The 19,340-nt window shown below is 35.3% G+C and overlaps 1 protein-coding gene across 1 annotated transcript in view; it reads right to left on the bottom strand.

The window, feature by feature from the left end:
• The window catches only part of LOC114334749 (uncharacterized), a 401,766-nt gene that overhangs the window by 68,382 nt on the left and 314,044 nt on the right, over nt 1-19,340 (bottom strand). Inside the window, exon 3 of the mRNA XM_050659716.1 lies at nt 15,879-16,014. Within this exon, the coding sequence (XP_050515673.1) occupies nt 15,879-16,014 (136 nt within the window). The remainder of the gene's footprint in view (nt 1-15,878; nt 16,015-19,340) is intronic.

Raw genomic sequence — 19,340 nt, forward strand, 5'->3', positions numbered from 1 at the left:
CCTTTCATTAGCTATAACTCTGCTTTTACCGCTCTGCTTTTTTTCGATAAAATACTTATTTTTGAGTTATTTGCGAAAAACCGTCTAAAAAACTATTTTTTTTTGTTAAAAAAATTAACATATTCAGTCGAAAATAACTCAAAATCATCAAAAATTGCTTAGAATTAGTCAGTTTAGGTAAATTAGTTTGCCGTGTTTTAGAATTTTAGAATTAGTTTGATTTTAGACTTAGTTTGCCGTATTTCGTGTATGCTTCTTTTGGCACACCCTATATAGTTAGGTACTTGGTTGATATTTTGATGTATTACCACAAAAAAAGTTTTGACATCTTCAGCTCCTGTTTTAATCAGTTTTTATTATACAATACACTCATATTGTTTTAATATTTTTATTACACATTACAAAACTATCAGAGTCACCAACAATCTGGTGGATATTCTCCAATAACCTCGATTCGGACAAGTCGTTTCAGTGGTTTCCAATAGGGGAGTTTCTAACTGAAATTAAAGAATGATGCGACGGAGGAGCCAAGGAGAGAAAGGAGGGGATGTTCACAAGCTGCTACACACAGAAACAAACTTGTTTTAAACAAAAAGTGCCCGAAGTTTTGAGTAGGGAACGGGGGCCGGAGCTTGTACACTATAAAAATATTTGGAGAAATGGGAAACAAGGCAACTGCTGCTTGGTATACGTAGAGATAAAATATATGGAGACAACTATTCATTGAGGATATAAAATTGATTTTTTTGTATTTCTGTTAATACAAAAGAAAATTAAATATACGATTTAAGTTTTATTCATAAAACAAAAATAAATATATATTATAGTGTAAGAATTCTAATTCTTTTTTATTGAAGTAAAAACTTATTTAGGGACGTTGTGTGATTTTTTGATAGGGGAAAAGCATTGAATTCGCTATCATCATCGCGACCGTGATCGCTTATGCTATACATATTACATTATTTGTATGTATATTTAAATTGTATATAAGTATTTAAATTTAAAATGAATGTAAAACCTATTTTAGGATGTGGAAAAAGATTTATTTCGCGACTGTCATCGCGACCGACTCTCTTCGGCGAAATAAATTTTGTACGTATCTATATTATGTGTATCTATACATAAATTGTATAGAAGTATTTAAATATAAAATAAATGTAAAACCTATTTTTGGATGGAGAAAAAGGATTTATATTGCGACCGTCATCGCGACCGTAATCTCTTCGGCGAAATACATTTTGTACGTATATGTATTGAAGTGAAAGCTTCCTTAGGGACGTTGTGCATTTTTTGGATGGAAAAAAGTATCAAATTGGCGACCGTAATCGCTTCGAAGAAATAAATTAAAAAAAAATACCAAGTTTCTTGTAAAAGGTATATATTAAAATACCCTAAATAAGGGTCACAATACAAAACGTTTTCGGATTAAGGAATCCATCATCAGTGTTTAAAAGCCCTAAAATTAAGTATAACCTAATTAAATGAGATAAAAGTTAAAATTGACAGAGGTTTTCAAGAACAAGAGGTCATACTTAAAAAATTTGCATGCCTGAGCCACCAAAATGTATAGGGTAAAAACCCTTTAAATGTAAATAATAAAGATATTTTACATATTTATATAAAATTCATCGGATGTAATAGATAAACCTGGATGTTACCCAGGGCAACACAGGACTCTCCCCACTTGGTTGGAACTTTTTTTGGAGAAAACCTCACATATTGGATTTCAATGGCCAACTGACAAGTGAATTCAAGAGCAACCCGAAATGACATCAAGAACTGTCAATGTAACCTAGTTGTAATATTACTTCAGCCACAACGTTAAAGATTAATTTAAATGTTTTAAGATAAAAAACAGTATCAAATTTACAAATAGTAAAAATAAAAGATGTTCACAAAATATGAAAGATTTTTTCCCTAGAAATAATGCATTAATTAAGTATTCAAAATAGGGAAATGAAATGTTTACGTTACAGGAAGTTATGCAGTCAACAATACCAATAGGTGTTGTATTAGTGGTATGAAATTATCAATACGATTAGACAAATAATGGTAAAGGCCTTATACTAGGAACACAAAATAGTATGTAATGTGTACGATTTTAAGAGTATTGATGAAATGATAATTGTTTAATGACTGATAACTTTCTTGGTAGTCGACCCAACATAAATTGTATAATAATAGAAAAAGTGATATGATAATTGTAAAAATACTGTTTTGTTTTTATCTGATATTTATCTGAAAATGAGACTAAAGTAACTTGATGAAACTGAGTCCTCCAGAGACCTGACATCAAATTGGTTAAAAATGAAATGGTTGTAAAATATGGGGGGGAGTAGGACGGTATGAGAAGTCTGACATAGTATGTTGTGATATTGGACCATGGAAGATGTGTAGTGTGTTGTTATGAAATAAGAGTTATCTAATCTATAAGCTATGAGATGAGGCTAAGAAGACAGGTGGCTGGAATGAGACTCAATTCTGATGGATGTGGTTGTATATGTGATGTAGGAGCTAAATTTTGGAAAATTAAAGCTGGTGTGAAATAATGAGGATGTAAGAGGATGAGGTACAAATGAATATTAAAGAGTTAAAGTAAGGTGTTGCTTATCGACAATGGGGAGTGAAAGTAACATCTTACTTTAACTCTTTAATATTCATTTTACCTCATCCTCTTACATCCTCATTATTTCACACCAGCTTTAATTTTCCAAAATTTAGCTCCTACATCACATATACATCGCCACATTGTCGATAAGCAACATCTTACTTTAACTCTTTAATATTCATTTGTACCTCATCCTCTTACATCCTCATTATTTCACACCAGCTTTAATTTTCCAAAATTTAGCTCCTACATCACATATACAACCACATCCATCAGAATTGAGTCTCATTCCAGCCACCTGTCTTCTTAGCCTCATCTCATAGCTTATAGATTAGATAACTCTTATTTCATAACAACACACTACACATCTTCCATGGTCCAATATCACAACATACTATGTCAGACTTCTCATACCGTCCTACTCCCCCCCATATTTTACAACCATTTCATTTTTAACCAATTTGATGTCAGGTCTCTGGAGGACTCAGTTTCATCAAGTTACTTTAGTCTCATTTTCAGATAAATATCAGATAAAAACAAAACAGTATTTTTACAATTATCATATCACTTTTTCTATCATTATACAATTTATGTTGGGTCGACTACCAAGAAAGTTATCAATCATTAAACAATTATCATTTCATCAATACTCTTAAAATCGTACACATATGTACACATTACATACTATTTTGTGTTCCTAGTATAAGGCCTTTATCATTATTTGTCTAATCGTATTGACAATTTCATACCACTAATACAACACCTATTGGTATTGTTGACTGCATAACTTCCTGTAATGTAAACATTTCATTTCCCTATTTTGAATACTTAATTAATGCATTATTTCTAGGGAAAACATCTTTCATATTTTGTGAACATCTTTTATTTTTACTATTTGTAAATTTGATACTGTTTTTTATCTTAAAACATTTAAATTAATCTTTAACGTTGTGGCTGAAGTAATATTACAACTAGGTTACATTGACAGTTCTTGATGTCATTTCGGGTTGCTCTTGAATTCACTTGTCAGTTGGCCATTGAAATCCAATATGTGAGGTTTTCTCCAAAAAAAGTTCCAACCACGTGGGGAGAGTCCTGTGTTGCCCTGGGTAACATCCAGGTTTATCTATTACATCCGATGAATTTTATATAAATATGTAAAATATCTTTATTATTTACATTTAAATGGTTTTTACCCTATACATTTTGGTGGCTCAGGCATGCAAATTTTGTAAGTATGACCTCTTGTTCTTGAAAACCTCTGTCAATTTTAACTTTTATCTCATTTAATTAGGTTATACTTAATTTTAGGGCTTTTAAACACTGATGATGGATTCCTTAATCCGAAAACGTTTTGTATTGTGACCCTTATTTAGGGTATTTTAATATATACCTTTTACAAGAAACTTGGTATTTTTGTGATTTATGGTATGCAGCCAGCTACAGGAGGTTTATTTTCCTCGTGGAAATAAATTTTTAATGTGAAAACTTCTTGAGGGTCGTTGTGCACTTTTTGGATGGAGAAAATATTAAATTAGTGACCGTCATCGCTACCGTCATCGCTTCGACGAAATAAATGTTTAAAGTGAAAATTTCTTTAGGGACGTTGTGCACTTTTTGGATGGGGAAAAAGTATTGAATTAGCGACCGTCACCGCGACCGTCATCGCTGCGATTAAATAAATTTTTGAAGTGAAAACTTCTTGAGGGACGTTGTGCACTTTTTGGATGGGGAAAAATGATTATATTAGCGACCGTCATCGCTTCGACGGAATAAATTTTTGAAGTGAAAATTTGGATGGGGGAAAAGTATTGAATTAGGGACCCTCATCGCTTCGACGAAATAAATTTTTGAAGCGAAATTTTCTTGAGCAACGTTGTGCACTTTTTGGATGGGGAAAAATATTAAATAAGTGACCTTCATCGCTTCGACGAAATAAATTTTTGAAGTGAAAATTTCTTTAGGGACGTTGTGCACTTTTTGGATGGGGGAAAAGTATTGAATTAAGGACCGTCATCGCGACCGTCATCGCTTCGACGAAATAAATTTTTGAAGTGAAAACTTCTTTAGGGACGTTGTGCACTTTTTGGATGGGAAAAAGTATTAAATTAGCGACTGTCATCGCGACCATCATCGCTTCGACGAAAAAAATATTTGAAATGAAAACTTCTTGAGAGACGTTGTGCACTTTTTGGATGATTTAAAAGTATTAAATTAGCGACCGTCATCGCGACCATCATCGCTTGACGAAATAAATATTTGAAGTAAAAACTTCTTGAGGGACGCTGTGCACTTTTTGGATGAGGAAAAAGTATTAAATTAGCGACCTTCATCGCTTCGACGAAATAAATTTTTGAGGTGAAAATTTCTTTAGGGACGTTGTGCACTTTTTGGATGGAAGAAAATTATTGAATAAGGGACCGTCATCGCGACCGTAATCGCTTCGACTTAATAAATATTTGAACCGAAATTTTCTTGAGGGAGGTTGTGCACTTTTTGGATGGGGAAAAATATTAAATAAGCGACCTTCATCGCTTCGACGAAATAAATTTTTGAAGTGAAAATTTCTTTAGGGACGTTGTTCACTTTTTGGATGGGCGAAAAGTATTGAATTAAGGACCATCATCCCGACCGTCATAGCTTCGAAATAAATTTTTGAAGTGAAAACTTCTTTAGGGCGTTGTGTACTTTTTGGATGAGAAAAAGTATCAAATTGGCGACCGTCATCGCGACCATCATCGCTTCGACGAAATAAATATTTGAAATGAAAACTTCTTGAGAGACGTTGCGCACTTTTTGGATGAGGCAAAAGTATTAAATTAGCGACCTTCATCGCTTCGACGAAATACATTTTTAAAGTGAAAATTTCTTTAGGGACGTTGTGCACTTTTTGGACGGGGAAAAAGTATTGAATTTGGGACCGTCATCGCGACCGTCATCGTTTCGACGAAATAAATTTTTGAAGTGAAAATTTTTGAGGGACGTTGTGCACTTTTTGGATGAGGAAAAAGTATTAAATTAGCGGCCGTCATCGCTTCGACGAAATAAATGTTTGAATTGAAAATGTTTTTGGGGACATTGTGAACTTCTTGGTCGGAGAAAAAGTATTTTATTTGCGACCGTCATCATTTCGCTGAAATAAATTTTGTACGTATATAAATTATGTGTATGTATACATAAATAGCATAGGGCATACGCATCGCGTATATGATATAGGTATAGCACTTCTTTTTGGATGGGGAAAAAGCATTGAGCTCGTAATTTATATACCATCAGAAGTTTTCACTTCTGTCGGCACTCCCACGAGTGCCTTAAAAATTTTTTTAAATATTCGCTTCTGGTAGTTGCTGGGTAATTCTAAATAAATTAGAAGCATTCGAATTGTGGTGCTATCGACGAATCCTAAAGATATCGCGGGTTTCGCACACTTCCAATGAAAATGTTCTCCAAATGATGAATTCAGAACGTCTGCTCATAAACATCATAAAGAGGGGAAAACAGAATACTTCGGCCATATGATTAGAGGACCTAATTACCATCTACTTCGCCTTATAATAAAAGGAAAAGTGGAGGGAAAGAGATGGATTAGTCGAAAGAAACTATCATGGTTGCGTAACATTAGGCAATGGTATGGTTCCACACTAGAAGAATTATTTCGCGCAGCAGCCGATAGAGAGGTTTCGGGAATTTGTAAACATGATGACGGCCAAGTCTGAATACGGACACGGTACTTGAAGAAGAAGAAGAAGAAGAAGAAGAAGAAGTTACTGTGTAAATTGAGTAGCTCAGTAACTATCAGTGCCGAACCAAAACCTAGATAAAGGAGGAGGGTTTGCCACAGAAAGGGTCAGGTAGTACGGAAGGAAGGAATCTGGAAAATACTTAAGGCTAGGGCGTTCGCGATAAGCGATGAACAGTTCCGGCCTCGCCTGACTCCTGCGAAAAGTGATCTGGGGCTACCCCTTAGAAGACGGAAGTGGTTAAAGAAGCTAGTCCTAAGAACGAAAACGTTTAATGTCGGAAATATGACAGGTAAAAGATGAGAGCTTGCCGATTTCATACAGAAAAAGATTGGTGTAATTTTATGCAAGAAACTCGTTGAAAAGGTAATAAGTCCAGAGATACTGGAGAAGAATGTAAGTTAATATATTGATGTGATCTTGATTATTGATATGAGATAATATTCTTATATGTCACTTAATTTAATCAATGCATTAATCATAATCTAATTAATTTACCAGATCACATATCAATATGTTTTCAATCTCAGGGCGAATTATAAAATTAATTACTTACTCTCGTGGCTTCTAAGTATTCCTCAATGGTTCCTAATCGGGATAGGAAAGAAAAGAGTAAAATAATACACACATATGGGTTACAATTATAATCAAAATATTGTTTATTTTATTTAAATGGCAATCACTGCTTAATATTTGCTAGATCTTATTATTCTTAAACATAACATTTACAAATGGGAATCTTATTTCCTTTTGGTTTCCAATTGAAAGTTTTTATTAACATTTAACTATTGGGATTTATTAGCAACAATTCTATTTAAGTTTGATGAAGCTTTTCTGATATTATTTATTATGTTCTTCAATTTATAATGTGGTATTTAATACGAAAAACCCATACATTCATGTCCAACAAATGAGACTGACCTTTTTCTGGTGAACTGAGAATGTCTTCACACAAGACCCGTTTCCTGCTATCCTTGGCTGCGATCAAAACCTCGTCCTGGCTTTCAGTAATGTTCTCCTTTGAAAACTAGCTCGTATAGCTCTCGTACCTGCTTCTGTCGTGATGCTGTATTCTACCTTTTTCGAAACTGCAATCAGCTACCGGGACACTCTTGGCTCAAGGAGGTTCTTTTACTCTCAACCTGGCCTACCTCTCGTTCCACGATAGATACTCCACACTCACGGAACTACACCGGCTTTCTCACTCTCCGTACACTACCGTCTACTGCTGGACTTCACTTCTCGACAGCTCAAAACATTCTGATCTATATTTGTCATTCATTCCCCTACTTTCTAAATATCCCTTCCAGATTCACAAATCAACCTTCCACCACCAACTCTCATTCGCAGTATTCCTCAAAACCCATTTTTAATCTTTCTAAATATGCTTAATGGATTTCCAAAAAAAAATAGTTAATTCCCATTTTAAAATTACTTTCTACTATTTACAAAATTTAATGACCTATTATCTACTTCAACTGAGTCTTATTTAGCATAGGCTAATGATCGAAGGGGGGTTGTAGGGTTGTGTTATAGAGGTAGCACCTTTTATCGGAACGACCACATCAAGCGTCATAGACGGGAGATGGTTCTTGATAACTGGTCCTCATAAGACAACTAACTCTCACTTATGGCTCCACGTGCCACACCCCGGGCAACTGCATTGGTCTGCAGGCTAAACTAAGTGGGGGTAGCCAGATATGGCGATAATTTCACCGAGTGATTGCCGGTATAAGCAATCTCCCACTTACCGACCAACGGCTTCGGGCGGATGAGTTAGTAAGTGGTAGGGCACTCTTTTGTCCTGGGGTTGAGAAATCGGCCTCGAAGGCGGATGAACAAAAAAAAAAAAAAAAAAACGGTCAACGGCATAAGGATGTAGAAGGCAAGGGGAAACCACTACATTAAAGATCATATACGGATATCCCTAGTACAATTGTCATGGCTGTACAAAAAAGTAACTCTGTTACTGATCATGGATATCGGAGACCAAGATCCGGCAGGGGAGGCAAATCACAGATAGACCACAGGGCCTCTCAGGTCGATATCAAACGAAATCCCTGTGAAATACCCATCAGTAACACATCGTCCAAAAAGAAGACTAAAATCGACAAAAAGTTCATGAAGGTAGGCACGTGGAATGTTAAGTCAATATACCAAGCAGGTAAAGTCCATAATGTCATTCAGGTAATGGAAAGACTTAACATAAAAATATTAGGATTAAGTGAGACCAGATGGCCCAATTCAGGTGACATATTAGTAGGCCAAACAAAGATATACTACTCTGGTAATGACAATGACCCAAATCACTGGAACGGGGTAGCGATATTAGTTGATAAAACCACCCAGAAATTTGTAACTGGCTTCTTACCCATCTCGGATAGAGTTATGATGGTAACACTCAAAACAGCCCAGTCTAGAGTCAATATAATTCAAGTATATGCTCCCACAGCAGATAAATCGGATGAAGAGCTCGAACAGTTTTATAACGAATTACAACAAGCTTTAGAAGTAACCAAGTCTAGAGACGTTACAATAGTAATGGGAGATCTAAATGCAAAAATCGGTAGAGGAAGTCAAGGTGATTTTATTGGAAACTTTGGACTGGGCACTCGTAACGAGAGAGGAGAAAGATTGGCTCAATTCTGCCAAGAGACCGATTTTATTGTCACGAATACTTATTATGATCTGCCGACCAGGAGACTCTATACATGGAAATCACCAGCAGACAACCAACATAACGTCATCAGAAACCAAATTGACTACCTTCTCATCTGCAAACGATACCGAAATTCCATAAAATCAGTAAAATCATACCCTGGAGCTGATGTGAGATCAGATCACAACCCAGTTGTAGGAAGGTTTAGAATTAATCTAAAGAAGCCTGTGGTTAAAACTAAAGTAGAGACGATACAAGTATCTCGTTTGAGAGATCCATCAACAAAAGAGCAAGTCACACTAAAAATTAAAGAAGAGCTCACCAAAATAGAAATTATTCCTACTGAAGATGCGAACAGGAAATGGCACATGTTAAAAGATGCTCTTATCCGCACATGTGAGACAACACTTACACCTAAACTAATTAAGAATAAAAATGAATGGATGACCGAGGAGATTCTAGATCTCATGGAAGCAAGGCGATCTTATAAAACCAAAGACAAAAACATGTATAATATTATACACACAGAAATAAGGAGAAAGATCAGAGAGGCAAAGGAAAGATGGTATAGTGACAGATGCGCAGAGATTGAACAGTTGGTAGAAAAACATGATAACTTAGACCTTCATAAGAAAATTAGTGAAATAACAGGCACTAATATTAAGAAAAAATCAAACATACTGCTGGATAAAAACGGAAAAATAATTATAGACGTCGGTGAAAGGCTTAAAAGATGGCAGGAATATATTCAAGAGCTATTTAAAGACGAACGGACTGAAATAGTACTAGAGCAGGAAAAGTTCGACAACGGCCCAGACATAACAGAAGATGAGGTACTAGAGGCGATAAAGCGAACAAAGAACAACAAGGCAACAGGTCCTGACCAAATACCTGTAGACATAATACGGTTAATAGAGGACCAGCAAATTGGAATATTGGTCGACTTATTTAATACAATATACAGTACAGGAATCATTCCCAGAGATTGGCTGCTGTCAACGTTCATAACACTGCCAAAAAAACCAAATGCAAAAGAATGCCAAGACCACCGGATAATAAGTTTAATGAGTCATACACTCAAAATATTTTTAAAAATTATACACCGGAGAATACATAACAAACTTGAGCAGGACATAAGCGACACGCAATTTGGATTTAGAAATGCAATGGGAACGAGGGAAGCCCTGTTCGCTGTAAATGTACTTGTGCAAAGGTGCATGGATGTTAATCAGCCAGTATATATGTGTTTCTTGGATTACAACAAAGCCTTCGATAAGGTCAGACATAACCGCCTTATCGAATTACTTGAAAAGAAAAACTTAGATATGAGGGACATCAGGATCATTAGTGCTATCTATTATAATCAGATCGCTGTGGTAAAAGAGAACAACGCCTTTTCAAATGAAATACGTATTGAGAGGGGCGTCAGACAGGGCTGTGTCCTGTCTCCTACTTTGTTCAATTTGTATTCAGAGGAAATAATCCAGGAAGCACTAGAAGACCTAACCACGGGAATAAAAGTAAATGGTCGACCAATCAATAATATACGGTTTGCCGACGACACTATTTTATTAGCCGAATGTCTTGAGGATTTACAACAAATGGTTGACAGAGTGGTAGAAGTCAGCCAAGAAAACGGACTGTCCCTAAACACAAAAAAGACACAATTTATGGTAATCACAAAAGTTCAACAGCGCCAAGAAAGCATAACAATACATGGAGAACAAATTAAAAAGGTTGAAAAATATAAATATTTGGGTACAATAATTAATGAAACTAATGAGTACACAGAAGAGATTAAAGCAAGAATAGGACAGGCAAGAAATGCTTTCAACAAACTAAAAAAAGTACTCTGTAGCAGGGACATTACAATTTCTTTAAAGATAAGACTTCTGAGATGCTACGTGTTCTCCGTATTATTCTATGGGTTGGAGGCTTGGACATTAAAGAAGGATGTTTCGGACAGATTAGAAGCCTTCGAGTTATGGGCCTACAGAAGAATATTAAGAATAAGTTGGGTGGATAGAGTCACGAATATCGAGGTGTTGAGAAGAATGGGAAAAGATAAAGAGGTTTTAAATACAATTAAAGTCAGAAAACTGAAATATCTGGGACATGTTATGAGGGGCGAGCGTTATAACTTGTTACAATTGATAATGCAAGGAAGAATACAGGGTAGAAGGAGTCGCGGAAGAAGACGCATCTCCTGGTTAAACAATTTGAGAGCTTGGTTTAATTGCACTTCTGCTGATCTCTTTAGAGCAGCGGTATCGAAAGTGCGAATTGCCGTGATGGTTGCCAACCTTCTTAGAGGAGATGGCACATGAAGAAGAAGAATGATCGAACCTTCCGCGAACAACGATAATGAACTATTATCTATTTCAAATGAGTCTTATTTAGCATAGGCTAATGATCGAACCTTCCGCGAACAACGATAATGGTACGCGCCATTCACTTTGTTTATTCTAAGCGCATTGTCCCCAGTTTCGTATGCTTCTTCTAATCACTTCTTAAAATTAAATATAACAATTTGTTGTATACAGGTTGTTCTAAATTTATATGCCCGTGGTTGAGAAAATTGAAAATATTTTATATTAAATTGAATTCAGCTTATAATTATCAAAGTTTAATTTTCATATCAAATAGAAATATAACAATATATTTATGTATAGTATTTCAAAGGGTCATGGCAAAAATGGAGTAGATAATAATTTGAACAAGTGAAAGGAACATCTTATAAGCGTAGCCAGAAGAAGTGGTGAGATAATGAGTGTCCCACAGTTAGGCTGTGACAAACAGGAAAAGGAAGAATTTTGTAGCGCCTTTGATTGCGATATGCTCGAGATTCGTGTAAACGAAAAGTGTTTTATAGGGATAATTTGATTGAACATATTGGAAAAGAGAGCAGGAATAGTATTAGTTTACGGAGGTTTTGGGATGGGAATAAAACATCATGAAGGAATTAGTGTGATTCACTTGACAGTGGCATGGGATTGGTCTGTGGTTCATTATGTTCCGAAGACTGAACACCAGTATGTTACCTATAGTAGCGGGGAAAGGAAAAGTCTGATAGATGTTGTATTCTGTAGAAGTCACCTAAAAGAGGTTACTAACTCAAAGCGATAAAGTGCCTAGCTAGTCAACAACGGCTGGTGAGAGTGGATATGGAGATAAAGGTGAGGCGGAAAGGAAAGTAAGTAGGACACCCAAAGTAAAGTGATGAAAGTTAAAACGTAAAAATTTGGCAAAAGTGTTTTGGAGTAGAAAGCTAAAAGAGCTTGAGAAAGGGGTCCACCACATTTTGATCTCTGTGTGAGAGATTGGTTGGACCAAAATAAATCCACCTAAATCTCCAGCATAAAACCACTTCGACTTTTTTTAAGGTGTGTGTGTTTTATGTTTTATTGGCACTGGGTTTCACAACCAGCCAGTCAATTTCATAATGATTCTTTAGATTATATCTTATCACTAACTCAGGGGAGTAATGTGTAGTGTGTGTGTTGAGTAAGTGTCTTGTTACTTTGCAAAGTCGACGTCATTGTTTTGAAAAGAGACGCTAATTGTATACGAACGTTTGCGGTCCCTCCGGTGAGTACCGTTACCACAAGGACAGAAACTATTTTCATTTACTTTATAATAAACTTTTTTTAATAATAACTTTTTTTAAAGAGATATTTAAAAAGTAAGGTTTACAAAATATAACCAATTAGTAATATTATTATAATCCAATTTGCCAATAAGGCAAATATTATTAAACACAGATTTTTCAGAACTTTTGAACGAAGTATGACTTGATGTACTCGGTGCGCTGATCCTAGTAGCAACCATCTAGTAAATTTGGGAATTATTATACTTTGCTAAGTTGTTGGTTAAATTTTTGTTGTTTTGTTAGAGAGGTGCTACTTTTTCTTGACTTTGTTTTATAGAATGGAAGCTAGGACTTTAAATGAAAAAGTTCGAGTTGTGAATACATAGAAGAATTCTGAAAATATTGTGGAAACAATAAGTCACAAAGAAAGACGTTGTGAGAAGAATGAATAAAGAAATGGAAATGGAAATCTTTAATACAAGAAAAATAATAAAATTGGAATATCTCGGACATATTACACATAGAAATAAATTCCACATTTTTCAACTGATTATTCAGAGAAAGATTCAAGAAGAAAGAAGCACAAGGAGGTGTAGAATGTTATGGCTGCGCAACTTTGATGTACATCAAATGAACTTTTCAGATCAGCCCTCTCTATTGTCCAAATAGCTGTGATGATTGCCGACTTCTGTCGAGGAGATAGCAATTGAAGGAAATTATGTGTTTGAATCTGCTTTGTCCCCAGTATTTTTAAAAATGTGGAATGTAAAGATTGTTTTGATGCATCTGATGTATTTTTCTTCTTAATTGGGTTTCTTGACGCTTGTGGTAATTAATACTTTAGTCAGTTTATCAGTTGGTCTTTACCTCTCATCTGAGCGCTACGTGCATCTTTCGAGCAAGGATGTAATTTAGAGAGCTTTACACCTAATAAAGTAGCTAGTTCCAGATACTTGTACACCGGATGTGCACACTGTTGATGGTCAGAGTAGACCGAAAACGTTTTTTGTTGTGTAACTTTCTACTACCTTGTGAACAAATTTTAAAATTTTTTTGATAAAAGACTAAGTTTTCAGTCTAATGGCATATAAAACAACATAATGTTACTCTACATCCCACCAGACTGAAAACAATGGGAACCTTCTCTGGTTAAACCTCCGAGGCTTCTACAATTTGCAAGCCATACGGATACTGAGACTAAGGAAGATGAGGGAATTTTACAATTTTTAATTGACGTCCCATCTGCTCAGCGCGGTAAAGTTCCAACGAGAATGGTTCCCTTCATACTCCAATCAAAGTAAACATGTAAATCAAAAATGAATAACCATTTTTAATCTCGTTGCAAATCGTAAACACAGCCGCACCATATTCCAATCCAATCAGAGAGTGCAGCAAGCACCTCTACCGGTTTCGAAACTTATTGGTCTCTCATCAGGAGGCACATATGCTGCTCTTTCTGATCCAACCAAAACAAACCCCGGTGTGCAGTCTCGGATTGCAACGAACGAAATGGCATAGATGCCCTAGCGGCAACTGCTAGCAAAAGCCTAAGTTTTCACTCTAATGGCATATAAAACAACACAACGTTACTCTACATCCCACCAGTTGGCAGTTGCCGCTAGGGCATCTATGCCATTTCGTTCGTTGCAATCCGGGACTGCATGCCGGGGTTTGTTTTGGTTGGATCAGAGAGAGCAGCATATGTGCCTCCTGATGAGAGACCAATAAGTTTCGAAACCGGTAGAGGTGCTTGCTGTACTCTCTGATTGGACTGGAATATGGTGCGGCTGTGTTTACGATTTGCAACAAGCTTAAAAATTGTTATTCATTTTTGATTTACATGTTTACTCTGATTGGAGTACGAAGGGAACCATTTTCGTTGGAACTTTACCGCGCTGAACAGATGGGACGTCAATTAAAAATTGTAAAATTCCCTCATCTTCCTTAGTCTCAGCATCCGCTATGGCTTGCAAATTGTAGAAGCCTCGGAGGTGTAACCAGAGAAGGTTCCCATTGTTTTCAGTCTGGTGGGATGTAGAGTAACATTATGTTGTTTTATATGCCATTAGACTGAAAACTTAGTCTCTTATCAAAAATTTTTTTAAATTTGTTCACAAGGTAGTAGAAAGTTACACAATACAAAAACGTTTTCGGTCTACATTGACCATCAACAGTGTGAACATCCGGTGTACAAGTATCTGGAACTAGCTACTTCATTAGGTGTAAAACTCTCTAAATTACATCCTTGCTCGAAAGATGCACGTAGCGCTCAGATGAGAGGTAAAGACCAACTGATAAACGGACTAAAATATTAATTACCACGAGGATCAAGAAACCCAATTAAGAAGAAAAATACATCAGATATGCATCAAAACAATCTTTACATTCCACATGTTTAAAAATATTGAGAGCGAAGCAGATTCAAACACAACTTTTCCTTCAATTGCTATCTCCTCGACAGAAGTCGGCAATCATCACAGCTATTATGTGCCTCCTGATGAGAGACCAATAAGTTTCGAAACCGGTAGAGGTGCTTGCTGCACTCTCTGATTGGACTGGAATATGGTGCGGTTGTGTTTTCGTTTTGTAACGCGATTGAAAATGGTTATTCATTTTTGATTTACATGTTTACTCTGATTGGAGTACGAATGGAACCATTCTCGCTGGAACTTTACCGCGCTGAGCAGATGGGACGTGAATTATAAATTGTAAGATTCCCTCATCTTCCTTAGTCTCAGCATCCGTATGGCTTGCAAATTGTAGAAGCCTCGGAGGTGTAACCATAGGAGGTTCCCATTGTTTTCAATCTGGTGGCATGTAGAGTAACATTATGTTGTTTTATATGCCATTATAGTGAAAACTTAATCTTTTGCTAGCAGTTGGCGCTAGGGCATCTATGCCATTTCGTTCGTTGCAATCCGGGACTGCACGCCGAGGTTTGTTTTGGTTGGATCAGAGAGAGCAGCATATGTGCCTCCTGATGAGATACTAGTAAGTTTCGAAACAGGTAGAGGTGCTTGCTGCACTCTCTGATTGGACTGGAATAGGGTGCGGCTGTGTTTTCGTTTTGCAACGAGATTGAAAATTGTTATTCATTTTTAATTTTTGATAAGTTCATATTATTCCTAGATACAACAGAAGTGTTTACCTCATTCGACGTTTTAATATTTTGTATCTACTTACATATTCTTAGTTATACATTTACAATAATATTGTCTGGTTCAAGAAAACATAATTTAACAAAAAACATGATTCAAGTACTTTTCTACGTGTAACACTTACCAACAACCAGCATATCTTTCGAAACGGTGACGGTCGAGAAGTTGGGGGCATCAGTGGTCACTTCGCAGCTGAACTTCCCCGAGAGGTTAAAACCGACGTCCCGTAGGACCACCTGGTGTTCGTTGGAGTGTTGGAGCTGAAAATTTACAATTTTAGCGGTTAGCTTGAATGGTTACCGTCTAGCGTGTAATTGAGTGGTTAATTTCAAGTGCTATGCTTAACAAGTTACGACATTTATACAATACAGAGCTCAATAGGTAAAATTGATTGTCTCTATGTGTATTAAGTTGAGAGATTTTGAGCGCTTAAATAGATTGTGCTCAATTCTACAAATTAATAATAGCAATATTGTAGGCTATTGATCATGTTCAAAATAAGAGAGCTAAAAGGAACTACAACGTTAACGGGATTTTAATGCCTCATTTGGTCAATGAACCTATAAATTTGAAAAAACCGCGGAGTGCTACCATTTAAATGTGTGGGTTTTTGAGAAAGTGGTGAATTAGTCCCTAGGCACAGGGTACATTAAGGTGCGTTCTGTGCACTTTTGGTACAAAGACGTCTACAGGAAAATTGTTTCAGGTTAAATTTACTATCAAAATATCACATTTTAAAGCCAAATTAATTTTTTTTTACAAAAATATATCCAAAATAAAAGCAAGAAAAAAACACGAAAGAAAGCAATTTTGTTTTCTGCCCCATAACTTTTTTCCACAGGGATATAGGTATAGGCATTGCTTCAGCGAAAAATAACCTCCATCATTGCTCTTTAAGATGGGCGTTTAGTAGAAGTCTCTACAATTTATAGTTTCAAAAATATGATTTTTAAAAATTTGCCGCTCACAGGATTTTTGGGCCATTTTTCCCATTATTTCGCAAACATTGGTCTGAAACTTTTTTCTACGCATCTCTATGTATAGTCCGTCCGCTCTAAATTTTCCCATGAGTCACGAATTAATTTTAAACAAATTAAGTCAAAACCTAAAGTGAAACGAACGTCGATGTGTATAGTATATATTATAAGTATACAAAATGTATATAATATACACATCGACGTTCGTTTCACTTTAGGTTTTGACCTAATTTGTTTGAAAATAAGTCGTGACGCATGTGATAAGTTAGAGCGGACGGACAATATATGCAACGTACATGTAGTAGAAAGAGAAGTCAATTACCTTTGAAATGGTCTATTGTACAAGGTTGTACGACTATTTTTAAGCAAGTTATGCTATTTCAAGGTTTTATACTTTTAATGATTTTTGATATTTTTTATAATTATTTTTTAAATTACTCATTATGACTTTATTTCTTGTACATTTAGGCATATGCATTGTAAAATAATAAAAGCATATTTTCTTTACTTTAAAATGTTGTATTGCAAAAAATTCTAGGACTATTTTTAACAAGATATCCGTAGGATATCCAAGGGTATCCGTAATTTGAGAAAAATTTTAAAATTTTTTATTGTTTCAATTAGAAGAATATAATTGCATATTGTCCTTCACAATACATTTCGAACATTTGTACTTATGGTAGTTGCATTTTCGGGCCGCTGATTACAGTTTAAAGAAGCAGAAGAAGAGAAAAGAAGATTATCAAGCTTCTTGACACGTTACGTGCGCACATCACTGTTTTTTTTATTTTTATTTTTATCGTGGATGGGTTCAAAAGAATCATTCGGAGGGGGGGAGGGGGAGCGTACAAATGTTCGAAAGGACAATTATGATTGTCCCTCCTTAACAGGTAAGTCAACCAATTAATTAATTATAACATAATTTTTAATTCAAAATAACTTTTCTTAATAACACTTTTGATATTTGTGAAATATAAAGGTACTTTACTCTTGAGCGAAACTCATATTTTTTAACATACCTCGTATACTATTAATAAAATTTTATATCTGATGATTGCATCTTAGGTTTTATACTATGCAGATCATTTTATAAAGAATCCTTGTTTTTTCATAAAGTTAATAATAAAAGTTTTCCATATGGTTCCAACTTAGTGGGACCTATTGCATGTGTATATGTCACACTTTTAAAAAGCATATCTTTAAAAATAGTCCCAGAATTTTTTACAATACACCATTTTAAGGTAAAGAAAATAAGCATTCTTTTTTATTGCACAATATATATACCTAAATATACAATAAAAAAAGTTATAATGAGACATTTAAAAATAATCGTAAAATATATCAAAAATCATAAAAAGTATAAAATGTTGAAAAACTATATCTTGCTTAAAAATAGTCATACAACCTTATACAATAGACCATTATAAAGGTAAGTGACTTCTCTTTCTACTAAATTTATCATTGCATATACCTAGAGATCCGTAGAAAAAAGTTACAGAAAAATGTTTGCGAAGTAATTAGCAAAATTTCACAAAATCGCTGTGAGTTGCGAAATTTGAAAAATTATATTGTGGAAACTATAAATTACAGGTACTTCGACCAAACGCGCCGTTTTAAAGAACAAGGATGGAAGTTTTTTTTCTGTGAAGCAATGCTTATACCTATATCCCAGTGGAAAAAAGTTATGGGGCAAAAACAAAATTGCTACCTTTCATGTTTTTTTCTTGCTTTTCTTTTAAATATTTTTTTGTAAAAAAAGTATTTTAGACTTTAGGATGTGATATTTCGATAGCACATTGATCCTGGAACAATTTTCCTGTAGACGTGTTTGCAGAAAAAGTGTTTATTTTTTATGTTTAAAAAAAACCTGTTTATCAAAAGTGCATAGAACTCACCCTAATTCGCCCTGTGCCTAGGGACTAATTCACCCCGTTCTCAAAAACGCACCCCTTTAAATGGTAGCACTCCGTGGTTTTTTCATATCTAGAGGTCCATTGACTATATAAAACAATAAAACTCCATTAACGTTGTAGTTCCTTTCTAAAATACATATTCAATAACCTATTGGAACAAATGAATTTATTAAAGAAAATTAAAAAACACGAAAACGCAAATACAAACTAGCTATACCCAGACACAGCATTTCTGGAAATGTGGAACAACAAATAAAAGCCATAAATCTTATTTGACTGGGATATGGAATTGAAAATATATTAAAGAAGAGTATAAGCATAGAATAAAAGAAGCTTCCCAATCTATGCCGATGACGCCAGACCGGGAGCATATAAACTGGCTCCCCCTGGCAGGTAATAATTACTCTATGGATAAAGAGGTTAGCGCCAGTTGGATCCAGATGAAATTCTTTGAAATTTAGGTAGGTAGGCGATGGATTTTATTGGGGTGGCCATTTAGAAACTGGATTTTTCCATCAATATTTAAATTCTTCTGCCCCTTCACTGCAAACATTTCAAATTTAGTTTGCTGATAGTTTTGCGTCATGCTTTTACTTGATCATATGTCGTAGAAGATACAAGCTACAGAAATGTTAAGCAAACAGGGAAAACTCATACAGGTGTTATCGGAATAATTTAAGGATACCAGTGCGCACA

Source organism: Diabrotica virgifera, chromosome 8 (assembly GCF_917563875.1).
Source record: "Diabrotica virgifera virgifera chromosome 8, PGI_DIABVI_V3a".
Taxonomy (NCBI): Eukaryota; Metazoa; Arthropoda; class Insecta; order Coleoptera; family Chrysomelidae; genus Diabrotica; species Diabrotica virgifera.